The 16,767-nt window shown below is 42.3% G+C and overlaps 1 protein-coding gene across 1 annotated transcript in view; it reads right to left on the reverse strand.

Annotated features, from left to right (window-relative positions):
* Positions 1 to 16,767, reverse strand: part of nxn (nucleoredoxin) — a 62,538-nt gene that overhangs the window by 11,056 nt on the left and 34,715 nt on the right. The window contains exons 2-5 of the mRNA XM_030744340.1: positions 6,483 to 6,600; positions 3,355 to 3,488; positions 289 to 389; positions 28 to 134 (exon numbers count right to left, since the gene is read on the reverse strand). Coding sequence (XP_030600200.1) covers positions 28 to 134; positions 289 to 389; positions 3,355 to 3,488; positions 6,483 to 6,600 — 460 coding nt within the window. The remainder of the gene's footprint in view (positions 1 to 27; positions 135 to 288; positions 390 to 3,354; positions 3,489 to 6,482; positions 6,601 to 16,767) is intronic.

The raw sequence follows: 16,767 nt of genomic DNA on the forward strand, positions 1-16,767 counted from the left end.
AAAAGGAGGACGCAGCTGCTGAAATACCTTGTATTCCATAGAGTCTGTTGAGTCGTGATCGCCGAGCCTCATCTGAATAAGGCACTGCCAACCATGGCATCTCGCTGAAGTACTGCTTAAAGGACTCTTCTGACCTGAGCAGGTTGGAAAGAACCGAAAAGCAACACAACAGATGCTGATACTTTTGGTTTTAATAGCAGGTTAACAAGAAACCATTTCTTGACAGACAAAAGGCAGGTGTGTGCGTGTCAAATATCATCCTGTCTACACTCTCCCGCAGCGACTCACCTGTCAGCACTGACGAACACTATCTCAAATTTCTGACCCGACTCTTTGATGATTCGATACGATTCCACCAAGACTCGAGTCAAACTGCGGCACGGTGGGCACTGAGAGGAAGAGAAAGAGTGAATATTTAATATATACAGTCATAAGTGTCATAAAGTGCACCATTTCCGTGGGTTTTTCCCAAAACTCTGTGCCTCCCAGTCGCCAAACACCTTCTCACAAACTAGTAATTCTTTGTTTTGTATTGAGGCTGCTTAAAACGCTAATCCTGCCGCAATACTCGAGCTTAAGAAAGTATTTGCTCTACTGTGTGTGTTTACAGAGCCAATGCTGTCGGGCAGGGAGAGCGGTGGTCTGGCTGGTATTAGGGTGACATCAGAACGCCATGACAGTGGGAAGGAAAACAGACTAGTCTTAACTTCCAGCCTCTTTCCCATGCTCGCTCTGCTTCATGTCTGTATTTTCTTTGTTTGTTTTCTGTCGTGAATATATAATGAAATAAAAACAGAATATTTAAAATCAGACAGTTTGGAGAGTTACAAAATGTATGCCACATGTTTGCCTGGAGTGAAAGTGAGGTCAGAAAACTTGCAGAGACAATAGATTTCTTTCCTCTTCTCTCAGTCTGTGCTTATTTAAATATGACCAATTGGCTGTTAACAGGTAGGTAATTCAATTAATGAATGCATATTGCTTAATTCATTATAAAAAAGTACCAAAATGCACATACACTCACTGGCCTCTTCATTAAGTTCACCCGTTCAACTGCTCATTAATGGAAATATCTAATTAGCCAATCACAAATGCATTTAGGCATGTAAAGACAACCTGCTGACGTTCAAACTGGGGAAGAAAGATGATTTAAGTGACTTTGAATGTGGCATGGTTGTGGTGCTGCACCTGCTGGTCTGAGTGTTTCAGAAACTGCTGATCTGCTGGGATTTTCTCGCACAACCATCTCTTGGATTTACAGAGAATGTTCGGAAAGAGAGAAAATATCCAGTGAGCAGCAGTTCTCTGGGTGAAAATGTCTTGTTGATGTCAGAGGACAGCGGAGAATGGCCAGACTACTTTGACCTGACAGGAGAGCATCTATGAACACACAACACATCAAACTTTGAAGCGGATGGGCTACAGCAGCTAAAGACCACACTGGGTGCCACTCCTGTCAGCTAAGAACAGGAAACTGAGGCTACATTTCACACAGGCTCACCGAAATTGGGACAACAGAAGCTTGGAAAAATGTTGCCTGGTCTGAGGAGTCTCAATTTCTGCTACGACATTCAGATGATAGGGTCAGAATTTGTATGAATGGTTCAGGCTGCTGCTGGTGTTGTAGTTGTGTGGGGGATATTTTCTGAGCACGCTTTGGGCTCCTTAGGTAGGCTTTGGTGTTTAAAGGATGCTCAGTTGCTACTGAGTACTGTTTCTGACCATGTCCACCCCTTTATGACCACAGTGTAACCATCTTCTCATGGCTTCTTCCAGCAGGATAACTTGTCACAAAGCTCAAATGATCTCAGACTGGTTTCTTGAACATGACAGTGAACACACTGTACCCAAATGGCCTCCACAGTCACCAGATGTCAATCTAACAGAGCTAGAGGGATGTGGCGGATGTTATGGATAACAAATCTGCAGCAACTGCATGATGCCATCATGCCAAAATAGACCAAAAATCGCAGATGTTTCCAGCACCTTGTTGAATCTAAAAATTAAGGCAGTTCCAAAGGAATGTACTAGCAAGATGTACCCAATGAAGTGGCCAGTGATTATATTTTACATAAGTCAAAAAGCTTTACATTTTAAAAAAATAATGAAAGGTTAAAAACAGGTTTAAAAACAGCTATAATACCACACACTTTAAAAAGTTCATATGCCAGATTTGTTACGTGTTTAACTTGTGTCATAATCAGTGACCGCCTTCACATCCGCACAGTAAGCACATTCCCTGTAAATATAGATTAATGCCACTGCTGCTTCAGATTCCTTCCTCCAAATACACAAGTGTAAACATGTTGAGGTATTTTTGTTTGGCTTGATTATATATCATATGTCTTAAAGCTCATTTCATCTTCCTGTTTACTAAATAGTGGAGCTTAAAGCTCATTACAGTGGACGACGCAGATCAAGCGCTTTGTCACAGGAACAAGAGTGTAAAGCACAACGTTTCAAACGGAGCTCTTTCCAGGCTGCTCCTCGATGCAAACGCTGTATAACTGTGTTCTCTGCTCATCACACAAGCTTGTTTTAGTGCTATAGTGACATCTTCTATTCTAATATGGGTTTTGTTGTGGCTGAGGAAGGTTTTTAGCTAAAGTTTCACTGTAACGAGTTCTCTTCCAAGACAAGTGAAAAAGCAAGTGTGCAGGAAAATGTAGGGCACACTGCATGCCTCTGCCATGGGCCATTTCAGGTCCCTCCAACCTGAAGGGGGGGTATATATATATATACTATCAGGATGCCAAGGTGAGGCGCTGGTATTTTGTTTTTGTAAAACTGCTTCAATAGCAGACAGATTTACACGAGTAACCGAATGTGAATGTGGTGTAAAACACTGCAAATAAACTCCTTTTTGTGACTTGTCCTTTCAGTTTTATATGGCTTTGGGGTTTGCGCCAGCATTCAGGCGTCTCCATTCTGAGCACCCAGTATGTCAGGCTCTGGCGGCGGCTGTTCCGACCGACCCCGCCAGAGCCTGCGCTGCATCGCATCAGGAACAGCACGGTGATGATTTAACCCCTCTCATGCGTCATGACCTTCACTGGCTATCGGCAACAGCAGCGCAGAAAGAGACAGTGTGACGTCTTTGGGGTGTGGTGACTGATCGACAGTTGGTGGTGAAAGGACTGATGGAGATAGTTAACCACTGTAATGTAAACAGTCAAACACAATGGAGTCGTGTTCCCCTCTCTTATCTGTTTCTGCCTCTTCCTGCTCGGCTGTGCTGCTGCTGCTCTTTTCTCTGATGTCTCAATGTTTTCAGAGTCAGGAGCCCTGAAAAGAGGGGGGCGAACAAAAAAAAAAGGGGTCCCTCTTTGTCCTCTTTCTTCTCTCTGCACTCACCCAGTGTGCTGAGAAATACACTCCCACATAGTGTCCCTCCAGAGAGCTGCTGTCTGTTGTCTGTCTGTTGTTCCTGAGCAGAGGTCCTGCCACCACCTCCGCAAACGGCTTTGGGCCCCAGGGGAACTCCAGGCCTGAGAGAGAGGGTAGGAAAGCAGAGGGGGCAAAGAAAGGGGGAAACACGGGAAGGAAGACAAGAGATTATTGCCATGCTAGTGGCTCTGTGAGGTGCTGCACGGCACCAGTTTGAGCTAAACGCTAGTGTTTTGGTCCATACCGGTGTAGCGAATGCAACAGAAGATAACGGCTCAGTGTTTTCACAGGTATCAAATCCATGCAGCCAAATAACGTTTTAACTCGCACACTTAACTCGCGGATTTCATGTCTGGGAATCATGAATATTTACAAAAATTTCCTGCAAATCCATCTAGCAGTTGTTTAGATATTGAAATCTGGGCTCAAGAGTCACGTTTCAGCTCAGAAGACCCAGAAACACATTTTCTGTGACACATGTCAAAGCATTACACACGGTTATTATTTATGTATATTTTTTTAAAGACTGTTTTTGAGTCATCTGCTTTGAAAACACTCCCCCACCCCGAGAAAAAAAATAAATAAATAAAAAGAATTAAAAAAGTGGTTTTAATAGTTACTAAAAGCAAAACCTCTTAAGCAAATGAAGGCTGACACAAATACTTCCCTCCTGCTCTCTTTCACACTTTTCATTTCCTTTTCAAGGTGTTCTCATTGTTCCCGGTGAGCTCTGGAGATGCATTTGGTACAGCCGAATTAAAAGGGTGTGTGTGTGTGTGTGTGTGTGTGTGTGTGTGTGTGTGTGTGTGTGTGTGTGTGTGGGGGGGGGGGGTAATCATAAATAAAAGCTTGTATGGCTGGCTCATAATAGACTCTCTATGTGAGCGCTGTTGTCCGGTGCTTCATTAGGCAGGAACGACACGTCTGCACTGCACTGCCGCGGCCTTTCATTGTTGTCCTGATTGTAAAAGTGCACTCCATCTTTACGCTGCAGGCTGGTCTGCCACCACTCAAGTCAGGCCTTTCATCGCAAGTGAAAGGCAGCGGGCCCTGAATTGTTCACCTGCCCCTCCCACGGTGTACAGCTAACTTTTTACTGCCCTTTACCTCTCCCAGCCATGGCTGTTGCACCTGAATTGATTTGTCACATTAGGCACAGACCTCAGCCAAATAAACCAAATTTTAAAAATTATATATAATTTTATAGTACAAAGTAAAAATGTATATACACAGCCTTTTTTTATATATTTCAAAGAGATGCAGAACTGTAAAGAGAAAAAAAAAATAAAAAATCCCTGCTCCTTAAGTGCTAGTGGCTCTTTGCTACTGAGGCCACCAATTTAAGCTCTTCTCAACTCCCATCTAGTTAATGAACTGTGGAAATATCACTACAGGCCTGGACTGGCTTTCATTAGACAGAGAAATCTGTCACAGTCCTCATAGCGCTGCTATTCTCCCTTCTCACATGACTAACACCATTTTTTTTTTTTTTTAAAGCTGACCTAACCGGCTTTGAAGAGGTAGCGTTTTTAAAATATTGAGATCTTCTCGGCCACAGATAGACGCCCTCAATACAGAAAAGGAATGCAAGCCCACTCTTGTTAATTTTCCATCTCCACTTCAAAGTGCAGAAATTATAGGTTTTGAGGATGAGGGAGTGAGACATGGACACGCTATAATATTCATGCAGCACCATAATTATAGCAGCATTAACTCAAACACGGGGAAAAGTTATTGCAAAATGTTTCAGACAAATGCTGAATGAGAGGGCTGTGCAATATAGCCACAGTAAACCCTTACCAAGCATGTAAGGTGTGTGTTGTGTGTGAGTGATTGTGGCTCTGACCTTAGTTACTGCACTTATTACATTTTGGTTAACTTTAATTACTTAATTATGGTGTAAACCCAATGTGGATGGATATTTTTTTAGCTAGAATACATGAATTTTGACTGTTCACTGTTGGGATAAATGTGGATATTTTTGTTTCAGTTATCTGCTGCTACCTATGATGAAACTAATCTGTGCCACCTAAAACCATCTGGTTGTTAACATTTTAAACAGAAATGCCGGTAAAAATGTTCCACTGGAACAAACCCGGGCTTGAACGGTGCTGGCCTGTGAAACTATTCTGATTTAGTGGTTATTACAACTCCTGTGTTCATCTTGTGCACACAAAACAATCACAGAAAAAAAAAAAAAAAACGCATCTACAACGTGACTGAAACGTTTCCCCTTCATAAAAATAAATAAAATAAAATAAAAATCACTTTATATTTAGAATTTGGTACAATAACATTTTCTAAGCCCCTGCCTCTCGCCCTGTAACAGCTGAGACAGGCTCCAGCCCCCCCACAACCCTAAACAAGATAAGCAGAAGAGGATGGATGGATGGATGGATGGATGGATGGATGGATGGAACATTTTGTAATACTCAAGGAGGTGTTCAGTTATATTTTATCTCATCAGTGTGTGGGAAAGAAACAAACATGCCAGCTGGGCAGTTTTCACAGGACTGAGAAGGGTTGCCATCTTTAAGTCTAGTATTTGATTCTGATAAATGCATACGGGGACAGATGGGCAAATCCTTATTTTCCTTCTATATGAGGATTTTTTTTTTTTAACCCTTCGCTTGACAGAAGAATTCACACCAGTAACTGTTTATCTTCAGTGTGATCAGCACCAGGTATTTTACCCATGAATGCAGATTAAAGCATGTTTTTTTTTTCCTTTTACAGATTTTATGGACAATTAGTTCTCATTTGGATGGAAATGTCTGATATTCAAGATGCTTATTCATACCCTTTTGTCTCAGGGGAATTTTACATAGTAACTGCTGCTGTTTGATGGGATCCATCTGAAAAGTGACAGGTGTTACTGCAGCCTACTTGTTACCCTCAGCCAAGAGCGACTGATGATTACTACCCACCAAAAATTCAGGGTTATAAGCTATGACAGACAAACTGTGTGAGAAATTGACCCATGTTTGTCCTTTTGAACCCTCAGAGCTTGAGGTTAGGAAATACAAATAAATCAGACACGTGGCTTTAAGTAATATAGCCTGTGTGTGTCTGTGTGTGCAGATGCCTGAGCTCACCCTTAGGGTCATCTCTGACCACCAGCAGGCCGTTTCGACACACAATCTTCCCCGTTGCAGCATCCACAAACACCAGAGATGGGATACTGGTTACCTTGTACTTGTTCCACAGCTTCATCTGAAGGCAGAAAAAGATGAGGAGAGGTTGGAAAATGTGGATGAATAACACTTTAGGGAACACATTTGTCTTTAATTCTATTTGAACTGCTTTTCCCGCTTGTAAACAGTCTAAAATTACATCTTTAATGATGCAGCATGTGCACCACACCAGAAATACTACAGTGCAAACAAATGAAGATGTTTTTTTTTTTTATAAATAAGAGTGCATGCAGCCCTGAGATTCAGAAGCACTTTACAGAGGCTGAAATGGAGCAAACTGTGCTGTGTCATGAACAACAGTAAAAGGAGGTATGCAGCATAAAAACGACTCATACTTTTGCACGCTTTTATGAGTGCTCACTGGCCTTAAATTTAATCATAATGCCTTCTATATGACAAGATGATATTAACTCTCGTAAAGCCAGATAAGACCCTTTACAGCCAGAGATCTGTACGTGAACTGATGCCATTCATCCAGTTCAGCGATCAGCGTAGTCCTTAACATCAAAGAGCAGATCAAGCATTTTCTGAAGCTCACTTTCCATATCAGAGGAAGAGTCCTACGCTGGGAATAGAAAATAGCCCTGTCTCGTACAGAGCAGCAATCATCCCTGTGCAGTGCTGCTCCTTCAGCAGCTGCAGAAGAGGAAAACCTGAAACCAGCTTGGAAATTAGACACGAGGAGGGGAAAATAAAGACAATACTTAATATAAAACGCTGCATCTTCAAGGTTTTTATTGGATCGAAATAGCACAAATTGCTGGAAACTGACTATACATATTAAAAAAAAAAAAATGAAAAAAGTAGAGCAGTGAGTTCATCATTGAGATATAAACACATACTTTGCATAGTGTCATAAATTATTTCCTGCTGCACAAAACTAAACACTCCTAAACAGTCAAATGAAATGAGCACCGCTCAGTGTGGTAAGCCTGGAGTTTGCTTACTGTTGGGCTCCAGGCTAATGAAAACCTTGCTGCACCCTTAGTGAGAACAGTGACGTCACTGCACAAAGCCTCTGTTACGGAGACCATTTGGCCTTTATTATAACTGCACATCAATAAGCGACGGTCACTGCTCTGGTTTTTAGTCTGATTGTACAGGGACGAATGGACATGCAGCATTTCCCAGGATTCAGGAGATCCAACAGTCCATGTCCAGGTCTGAGCCTTTCATGATGCTAAGAGTTTCATTTTAGCTGCACTTGGTGTTAATATAGTCTAGGTCAGAAAGTCTTGTGCCTGTTATTTCGATCAGCAGCTACCACACCATTTTCTCTACAGGTTAGTGTGCTCTACAGCGCACCAGTAGAAATGAATCGGGAGTTGTGGCAATTTGTGGTATGTTTTACCAATTTATTTTTTTGGCGCCTCCTCGTTTGAGAGTGTGTGACGACATGTTTAACTGTAGAGGTCAGCCACACGGCCTTTCTACGGCAGAGGTCAGACAGTTTGTTCGCTGGACAAGACGACCCGGAGCCTCTCAACTATGTCGGTCTGGAAGTCCCTCAAAAGCAAAAACTTCAGTGTCTGCCACAGTCAACAGCTTTACCGCACGCTTCGTGCTCTTCTGGAAACTCAATCTCTGCTCACAAATTGATGGGGTTACAGGCATTAACTGTGACTGTCTCTGAAAGCGAGCAGCCCAGCGCTGCATCCGTGTAGCCATTTCACTCCGCTGCTTGCCGTCATCCAGACTGATGTAAGATTGAGAGCCAAATTTATCAAAAAAAGAAAAAAAAAAAAAAAAGCTGAGTGATGTATGGCCCTGGGAAGCAGCGTAGTTATAATGTTAAAAACAGGTGTACAAAGAAAAAGATCAACATCCACTGGGAAACTGTGATTTCAGTATTGGAAGAAACTGCTCTCAGATAACACCCTCTCACCGGCTTTGGTGATAAGGCTAACCTTCTCTGAGTGCTGTTTCATGCAAGAGAATAACTTCAAAAACGTAAATAAAAAAGAAGCAGCTTCCTTAAGTATTTAGAAGTAAATATTTGTCTCGAGTGTGACCTGTTATGAGCCATAATTTAGATTTTTCCCTAACAGCTAAACTACAGACAAGTGCATGACAGGTTCATGCACATCCTTTAAGATCATCTTAAGATAACTGAAGTGCAGGGATACTGATTTTAGGAGTAAAAGGCCGTGGACTGGCTGGAAAGACACGGAGATTCGTGCAGCAGCCTCCGCAGCAGAGCCAAACCCTCCTCTTTGTATTGCCTCTGATCCACAGCATCCTTGAATCTGCCTGATGATTTGGCTGCAGATCAGAGAAGCCCAGGATGTTAAATCTTTCACAAGAGATTAGATCTGCCCTTACCATGAAAGGGCAGTTATGATTTCAGGCTGGAAGAATAACCACGTAACTGCAAAGGATGCATGTACCAGAGTCAAACAAACAAGCAAAACTCAGGCTGATTTTAGCACCTTGGTGGGACAGAAAAGGGGGGAAATCATGTATGTCACAGAAATGTGACATGCGAGCTTTCCTTGTCATCTACTTATAAAGGTATTTTCATTGCTCAGAGATGTAAGCCATCCATTATAGTGCAAACACTAAATGCACAAGCTGCCATGACAGGTTGTTTTAAAAAAGGAACGTGTTCTCATTCCTCCTAAAACAGTTTGGACTGTGGTGTTAGGGACATTTTTTTTCATCTCGTCTGGTTTTATTCTTCATCTCGTCTAGTTTCAGTCAGGTTTTAGAATGCGTCACAGCACAGAGACGGCTCTTTTAAGAGTTTTTAACGATCTGCTTTTAACTGTGGACTCTGGTAGTCCTGCAGTTTTAGTACTTCTAGACCTGTCAGCTGCCTTTGACACTGTGGACCACGAGATCCTTCTATCCCGCCTAGAACATGAAATTGGCATTAAAGGCACGGTTCTGACTTGGTTCAGATCTTATCTTACTGATAGAAGTTTCTCTGTCCATCTAGGAAACTGTTTTTCTACCACAGCAAAGCTTTCTTGTGGAGTGCCTCAGGGGTCCATTCTGGGCCCAATTCTTTTCTCATTGTATATGTTGCCTCTAGGGTCGATTTTTAGGAAACATAATATTTGTTTCCACTGTTTTGCTGACGACATCCAGGTGTATATGCCCATCAAACTGAACAGCAGAGATCCATGGGAACCCCTGCTGAACTGTCTAAGTGACATCAAGTCCTGGATGAGAAACAATTTCCTAAATCTTAATGAAAGCAAAACCGAGGTCATATGCTTTGGTAAATTTGACCCCTCAAGCTACTCCTCTGGCACTCTGAGTCATTTGGCTCCTCACTGTCGTGATGCTGTGAAAAATCTGGGTGTCATTTTAGATAGTAGTTTTAAAATGGAGAAGCAAGTAAGTGCTGTTACCAAAATCAGTTTTTACCAACTCAGAGTCATTGCCAAGGTAAAACCTTATCTCCCGCAGCAGGACCTGGAAAAAGTTATTCATGCTTTTATTACTTCCCGCCTGGACTACTGTAATTCTCTGTACTTTGGCATAGATCAATCATCTGTGCGCCGCCTGCAGGTAGTCCAGAATGCGGCAGCTCGTCTTTTAACCGGTTTAAAAAAGCATGAACACATTACCCCAGTCCTGTCATCCCTTCACTGGCTCCCTGTCCGTTTTAGAATCGATTTTAAGATTTTATTGCTTACTTTTAAAGCCTTAAACGGACTGGCACCTTTGTATCTGTCTGAGCTGCTTCACTGTCACACCCCTGTAAGAGCTCTGAGGTCATCGAACCAGCTGCTCTTACAGAGGCCTAAAACCAGACTAAAACAGAGAGGTGATCGAGCTTTTGCAGCAGCAGCACCAAAGCTATGGAACGATCTACCTCTCCATATCCGCACAGCTCAGACGATACACACATTAAAATCTCTATTAAAAACACATTTCTTTTCTTTGGCATTTGGCTGCAGTGCTACCTCCTTTTAGATGATTGTTTTATGGTATTTTATGGTACTTGTTTTAAACGTTTTAATTTTTAATTTTCTTATGTTATTTATTGTTCTTAATGTTTTTATTTATTTATTTTTATTTTATTATTTTATTTATTTATTTATATATTTTTATTTTTATTTAGTATAGTCCTTGGGGTTACAGATCTTGTACAGCACTTTGGTCAACGTCGTTGTTTTAAATGTGCTTTATAAATAAACTTGACTTGACTTGACTTGATTTATTAGTCTGATGTTCAGCAAAAACAGTCCTAATGCTCTACTCTGAATAAAAGGACAGAATAACACGTTTATTTTCTTGCCAAGATTAAGATTAGGAATTATTTTGTTAGTCAGCTTCCTATTAGAGTACCCAAAAACTGTAGTTCTTCATGTGGCCACCTGAGGCTGGCTCCAGATGTGAGTCACAGACTCCCACATCACAGGAAAAATGCAGAACCACAGAACTTTTACCCTCCGTTCTCCATAGCTAATTTAGCTCTTTGTGGCAACTCTACAGGGGATGATTTTTTTTTTTTTTAATTTACTTACCATTTTAAATTTTATTCTGCTAATATGATTCACTGAACTGCATACTTCAACCATGTTTGTGGTGCCGCTGAGATCATTTTAATACAGTTATGGAACAAATCTGGCATGCTATGTGGTTAATTTTGTTAGCAAACTCTCCAAGAAGTCCATTTTGAAGAATTGAAATCTGGTGTTTTATTTTTATTAATTTACTTTCTGTTCCCATTCTAGACCACACTGAAATATTGCTTGTTAGTATCTGGTGAGCCCCACCCCTGAGTGGCTTTTAATGGATGCAGCTTGTGAATCAAGCTTATCATTTAAGTGTCTCATCCAAACATGGTGCCTAAAATTCTAAAGTTGAAGCTGACACCAAGTGTCAGACTAGAACATCCCTAATATTTACAGTACAGGAAGTGGAAGGGAATAAAACTGTAACCAGTTCCTGTTTTCAGTGTCTATTCATCCCCATCTTACACTGGCAAACTGTTACATTTTCTCAACATAAATATTGATTATTTAAGACGCATTCAGCAGGGTAGCCAATCATGAAGATAAATGTTACAGTCATAGCTGTATGCTTCCTGCTGCAGACATAGATACATAATCAATTTAAAGAGGATAGCACAGCACCGGCCAATTATCAGGTAAAATGTGTGTAGACTGTATGGGATCAAAATCGCATGCCAGCACTTATACAGTTTTGTCAAAAAAGGGGGCCATTATTAATTATCCATAAATCAACAGACTGGGTAACAATAGAGCCATGGAGGAGGTTGGTCATATAGTTACACAGTGGTTTAACTACACCAATAACTCCTGCAGAGAGGCCACAAACTGTTAAGACTCAAGGGAGTCAGAAATCCATTCTGAAAATCCATTTACTCTCCTGGACACGCAAACATTAGCTGTGCACTACACCCCGTGTACACCCCATACTAATTGGATCATGTATGGCAGCAGATCCAGAGGATGAGCAAATCTGCTGGGGGGGTGGGGTCTTTCTGATCAAAGAAAATCCTGATCCTTTTTAGATGATGTTTGATGGGATCATCGGCCGCATTAATTTACTTCCTGGATCCATTCTAGACCAAGTGAGACCAAAAAAGGAAGCGGTGAAACAAACCCAATCCCAAGAGATCCGCATTTCCATGTTAAATGTCATGTCGTGGTGATCACTTTCATGCTGCTTCGCACTGTTGCACTTTATGGCAACTTTGTGCACTGTAAAAAGGAGGTCAGCTTAGGTGGAGAACCCCCCCCTCCCCCCAAAGCTCTGTGGTCTAAAACTTTAAAATCTGCACACATCTGCTTTAGTTTTGTCTTAGTCCCCCTTTTAAACTCCTGCATCCAGTCCTGCGCTGAAATCCAGCCTCCGTCAGTAACTGCTGGTCCCCTACAGTGGCTTTGGAGGGGTGAGTGTCACTCTGTTGAGAGAACTAGACTGGAAGAAATTTCCCCAGTCAACATTCCCAATTCATCTGTGATTGTCTGAGCTCCATCTCTTCACAGATCTGCTTTCACTGGACCGGTCTGGCCTGAGGCGTCTGCCAGACGCTCCCATTGCTGCTTTATTACAACTGTGCCACTACAAAGGAAATCCAGCCCTTTACAACAGAGGACATGAGAGATATCGTGCTGTGGTGTTGATAGCAGCTCAGTCCTTTATCTTTCAGTATTATGAGGGACAAATGAGGATAATCGGATTGATAACGTTGGGGGCTGAAGCTAAAAATGTAGATTTAGCCAATTTAATTTAACCTATTTAGGAATTTTCCTTGGCATTTATTATCAGGGAAAAACGGTCCCAATATGAGCTCTTGACTCATCTCAAAGGAAATTTAGTGGCATGATTTTTTGCAGTCTTGGGTGGGGCAATCCTTTCCACCTAATTAACAGAAGAAATTATGCTCTAGTTTTATGATTAAATCCTCAAGTTTGTCTAAATAAAATCAACTTCTTATATGAACAGGTAAGACTAAAGGTGACCGATGGCTTTCCACTAATATGTGCTGTCGAGTGTGTGAAGCCATTTGTTCAGGAGGTTATCTGATGGGCAGATCATGGCCCTCGAGGCATGTTCAGCAAAAGCATTTGCTTTTAACTGGGACCGTTTTATTGGAAGTGCCTGCAGGAGGTGTGATCTCCGACCATAAAGATTTACTGCTGAGGTAGGGGGGTGGGTGGGTGGATCAGGCTGGACTGAACTCTATAGGTGCACCTTTTAAAAAAAAAAAAAATCAAGCCATGACCTGTGCAACATGTATAACTTCATCTCGAAATGGATTCAAACTAACATGTTTGTGCACCGCAGCATCAACAGGTCGTTCATCATGTGTCAGTTTAATGCAGCTTTCAGGTTAGAATTTAAAACACTGCATTCCCCCCCCCCCCTTGCAGTCCCTCAGGTTGAAGACAGATGAGAACCAAGCTTCTCCTCCCTGCTCAATCACTACTCGCTCCCTCATTTCCTACAACACTGTGATCCCCTTTTGGCTGGGGCCCCTGCAGCCGGCTCTGGCTTACATTCCTCCATGCTGCACCCCGCCTTTGCTCAAGCTACTCCCGAGGCTCTCAGCAACTGCCTGTATCCACTTCAAAACGCTGTTGCTGCTCTTTAGGGCTACAAAGAAAGCCCTCCCCTCCCACTCCTCAGCCATACTTCAGCCCCTCGCTACGCCCGCTAGTGTGTGTTACTCAGAGCTTCCATCTGTGCGGCTCCGACCTGACTATCGCTTTACCCGGTCGAGACTCTTCAGTGCCGTGGCTCCCCCGGTGGTGAGATGCACATTTAAAACCGCGTGACAGCTGCTGCCCTCTCACTGTGTGAAGATGGATGTCTTAATACTCCTCAGCTTCATTTTGTTTTGCATGTGCGTAACATTTTGTTCAACACAAGACACCGTAAGAACCCTGCTTTCATCTTTACTGCCACTCACTCATTCATTGGCAAGATTTTAAAAATTATTACCTAATCCTCCACCTCCCATTTCCCAACCTATTCCATTTATCCCCCACCCTCCGCCCCAGTGTCATCTACATTACTGAAATATAAAAAAAAAAAAAAAAAAAAAAAAAAAAGTACAGGCCACTCTCTCCAGGCTGCTCCACTGTGCTCATTACAGAGCTCATCATGCTCCATATTACACAGCCGCTGTGATGAGAAAATGCGCTTCTCGCAAAAATTGCCGCGCTGAAAGCATCACATCGTGCCTCTCCAGTGCCGAAATGTTCCTGCTCTTGTCCATTTTTATTAATGGAGTAACATTTTCCAGCTCAACCATTTTGTTCGTGGATCCTCGGCAACACAGATGGGAGACACTGGCTAAATTGCACCCCCCCCCGCCCCCCTTTCTGATAGAGGCACTCCTTGTTGCCACAGCAACCAGCCCTCCCTTCCCCACCATGAAGTCAGGACATGTCACCAAGTGGCAGACACTTTGTGGGCTCTTGGTTAATAATTCAGTGATAAATAAGCGGTTTTGTGAGGAAAACAGGTGCCAGAATGTCAGAGCGCTTTTGGGGGAAATAAACCAGCAAAGTTAAAAAAAAAAAAAAAAAACACACAACATGAGCGAGAGAGAGGGAGGTGTTTGTATGAGGGGGTGCCCCCCCCTTGAGCCTTGTGTGGAGGCACAAAAGCCGTGAATACAGACTCCAAATCCAAACTTGGACCTTGCATGGTGAGAAGTTTTTATGTAGTGAAGAACGCAATGTAAAAAAAAAAAAAAAAAAAAAAAAAAAAAAAAGCAGGGGGGGTATTGTAAAGGAGTAAAAGCCAGGGCTCAATAGGCATCTGCAGCATTGTCTCTCCATAGGAGTGGGTTGCCCCTGAGGCCTACATTCTGTGAGGTCAAAGGTCAGGGCAGCGGGGGGTGAATTCTACCCTCCCAGTGGTGTTTAGACCAGTGTGCCCGCCTCCCTGCTTTCTATAGGAGTTCCGTTCTTTACTGCTCTGCAAGTCCATCCCTTCTTCATTAGCACAAAATACAAAACATGCACGTGCACATGCACGTGCACATGCACGTGCACACACATGCGCGCGCACACACACACACAAATCTGGGATAATCTAAATTGCATCCGTCACTCTCTGCTTTAGTCGTTAATATGAACTAAACCAACCACATGCAAAAAAGGCCCATTTTTGAAAAGACTCCAACCAAAGAGAATTAAAACAGTCAGCTGGACACTGGTATGAGATCATCATATGATCTGAGGAATCATTTTGGCGACTCCTGATTATTTGGCACACTCTTTATTGTTGTAAATGACAGCTGAACACAGGATACAGTGCATGCACATGCACACATACATTAATGTGACTGTTTTATGTAGTAAAGATTTTTCTTGCATAGCACTTCCAGTTTCCAATTCAGGGGCAGATTTACAAAAAATAAAATAAAAGTCGACGCAGACCAGTTCTCAGATATTTCTGCACTGATTTTCTACTGCATGTGAGAAGTTCTTCAAATGCAGAGTAGCTACTATTCAGGCTTTTCCCTGCAGGTAAATCATTAAATTCAGCTGAACGTGCAGCTCAAGTGCACAGTAATGATTTACCCCCACACGGGATGACAGAAACTCATTGTATGAACACTGTCACGATTTCTCAGGTAGTTTTAGCTTACAGTTAACGGCCCTCAGCCTGCATTTCATCAAGTCGAGGCCTGCAGGGTCCAACAGACGCACAGATAGAAATGACATAAAGCTGGTCCAGCCAGCTCTATCGGTTACCTTTGTGGGACCCCCTCAAACAGGGGCATTATGCACTTGCAGTGATTGGCCATCTCATGACTTGGAAAGCTTAGGTGCATTTTGTGGTTTGAGTTTGTTTGTATGTACAAAAGGTAATTCAACACAGACTCTCCGCAGTAATACAATACAGTATGGAATGATTCAAATAAAGTCACAAAAGGACAAGAGAAGCAAACTTGTACGGGCTCATTAAAGCAGCCATTACATATTTATAAATCAGACAAAAACACACATTAGAAGAAGCTTTTCAGCACAAATACATGCATGTGCTCTTAATGCTTATTGCTCAATTAGCTTCACTCAGCAAACAGACCCGGAGCAGCCATGCATTAATTCTTCCCATAAGGCTCCACATTACTGCCTCTCTGGCACCCCAGTTTCCTGGAGGGGGGGGTTAGACAGCTTCCCTTTTTTGACCTCTATTTGACCCCACGTTTAAACTCCCACCACCACTCCTCCTCCTCAAGCTCTGGGAAGGCTTCCAGAGCCCAAGCTCAATCCATGATCCCATCACAACACAACACATTAATATTTATGGAAATGTGAAGGGAGCATTTCAGACACATTATCAGCGTTTTGCGCATAATAAGGGTTCCAAATACCTTAGACTCCAATCCGGCTAATAACGCATTCAGGTGGGTAGTTAGTATGCAGTGCGTTTTTCTTTAATTCCCCTGTGCTTACATATTTGTCTAAATTTATGGAGAAAAATCACACAAGTCATTATAATGATATGTTTGATCACACAGGAAACCCCAAATTACATGTAAAACACAGGTATCTTTAAACTATCAACACTTACATGTTCATGAGAGATCTACAAGCATATTTTCAGCTCAACAAACAAGCTTTGGCTTGAAGTGAGGAGGAGATGTGAAGTCAGTCATTGGCAAGAAAAGAGGTCAACATGGAGTGCCAATTTTGTAAGGTAAATATGCTATTAACAGTCACATAACGGAAGCTCAAAAGTT

This window comes from Archocentrus centrarchus, chromosome 13 (assembly GCF_007364275.1).
Source record: "Archocentrus centrarchus isolate MPI-CPG fArcCen1 chromosome 13, fArcCen1, whole genome shotgun sequence".
NCBI classification, from domain to species: domain Eukaryota; kingdom Metazoa; phylum Chordata; class Actinopteri; order Cichliformes; family Cichlidae; genus Archocentrus; species Archocentrus centrarchus.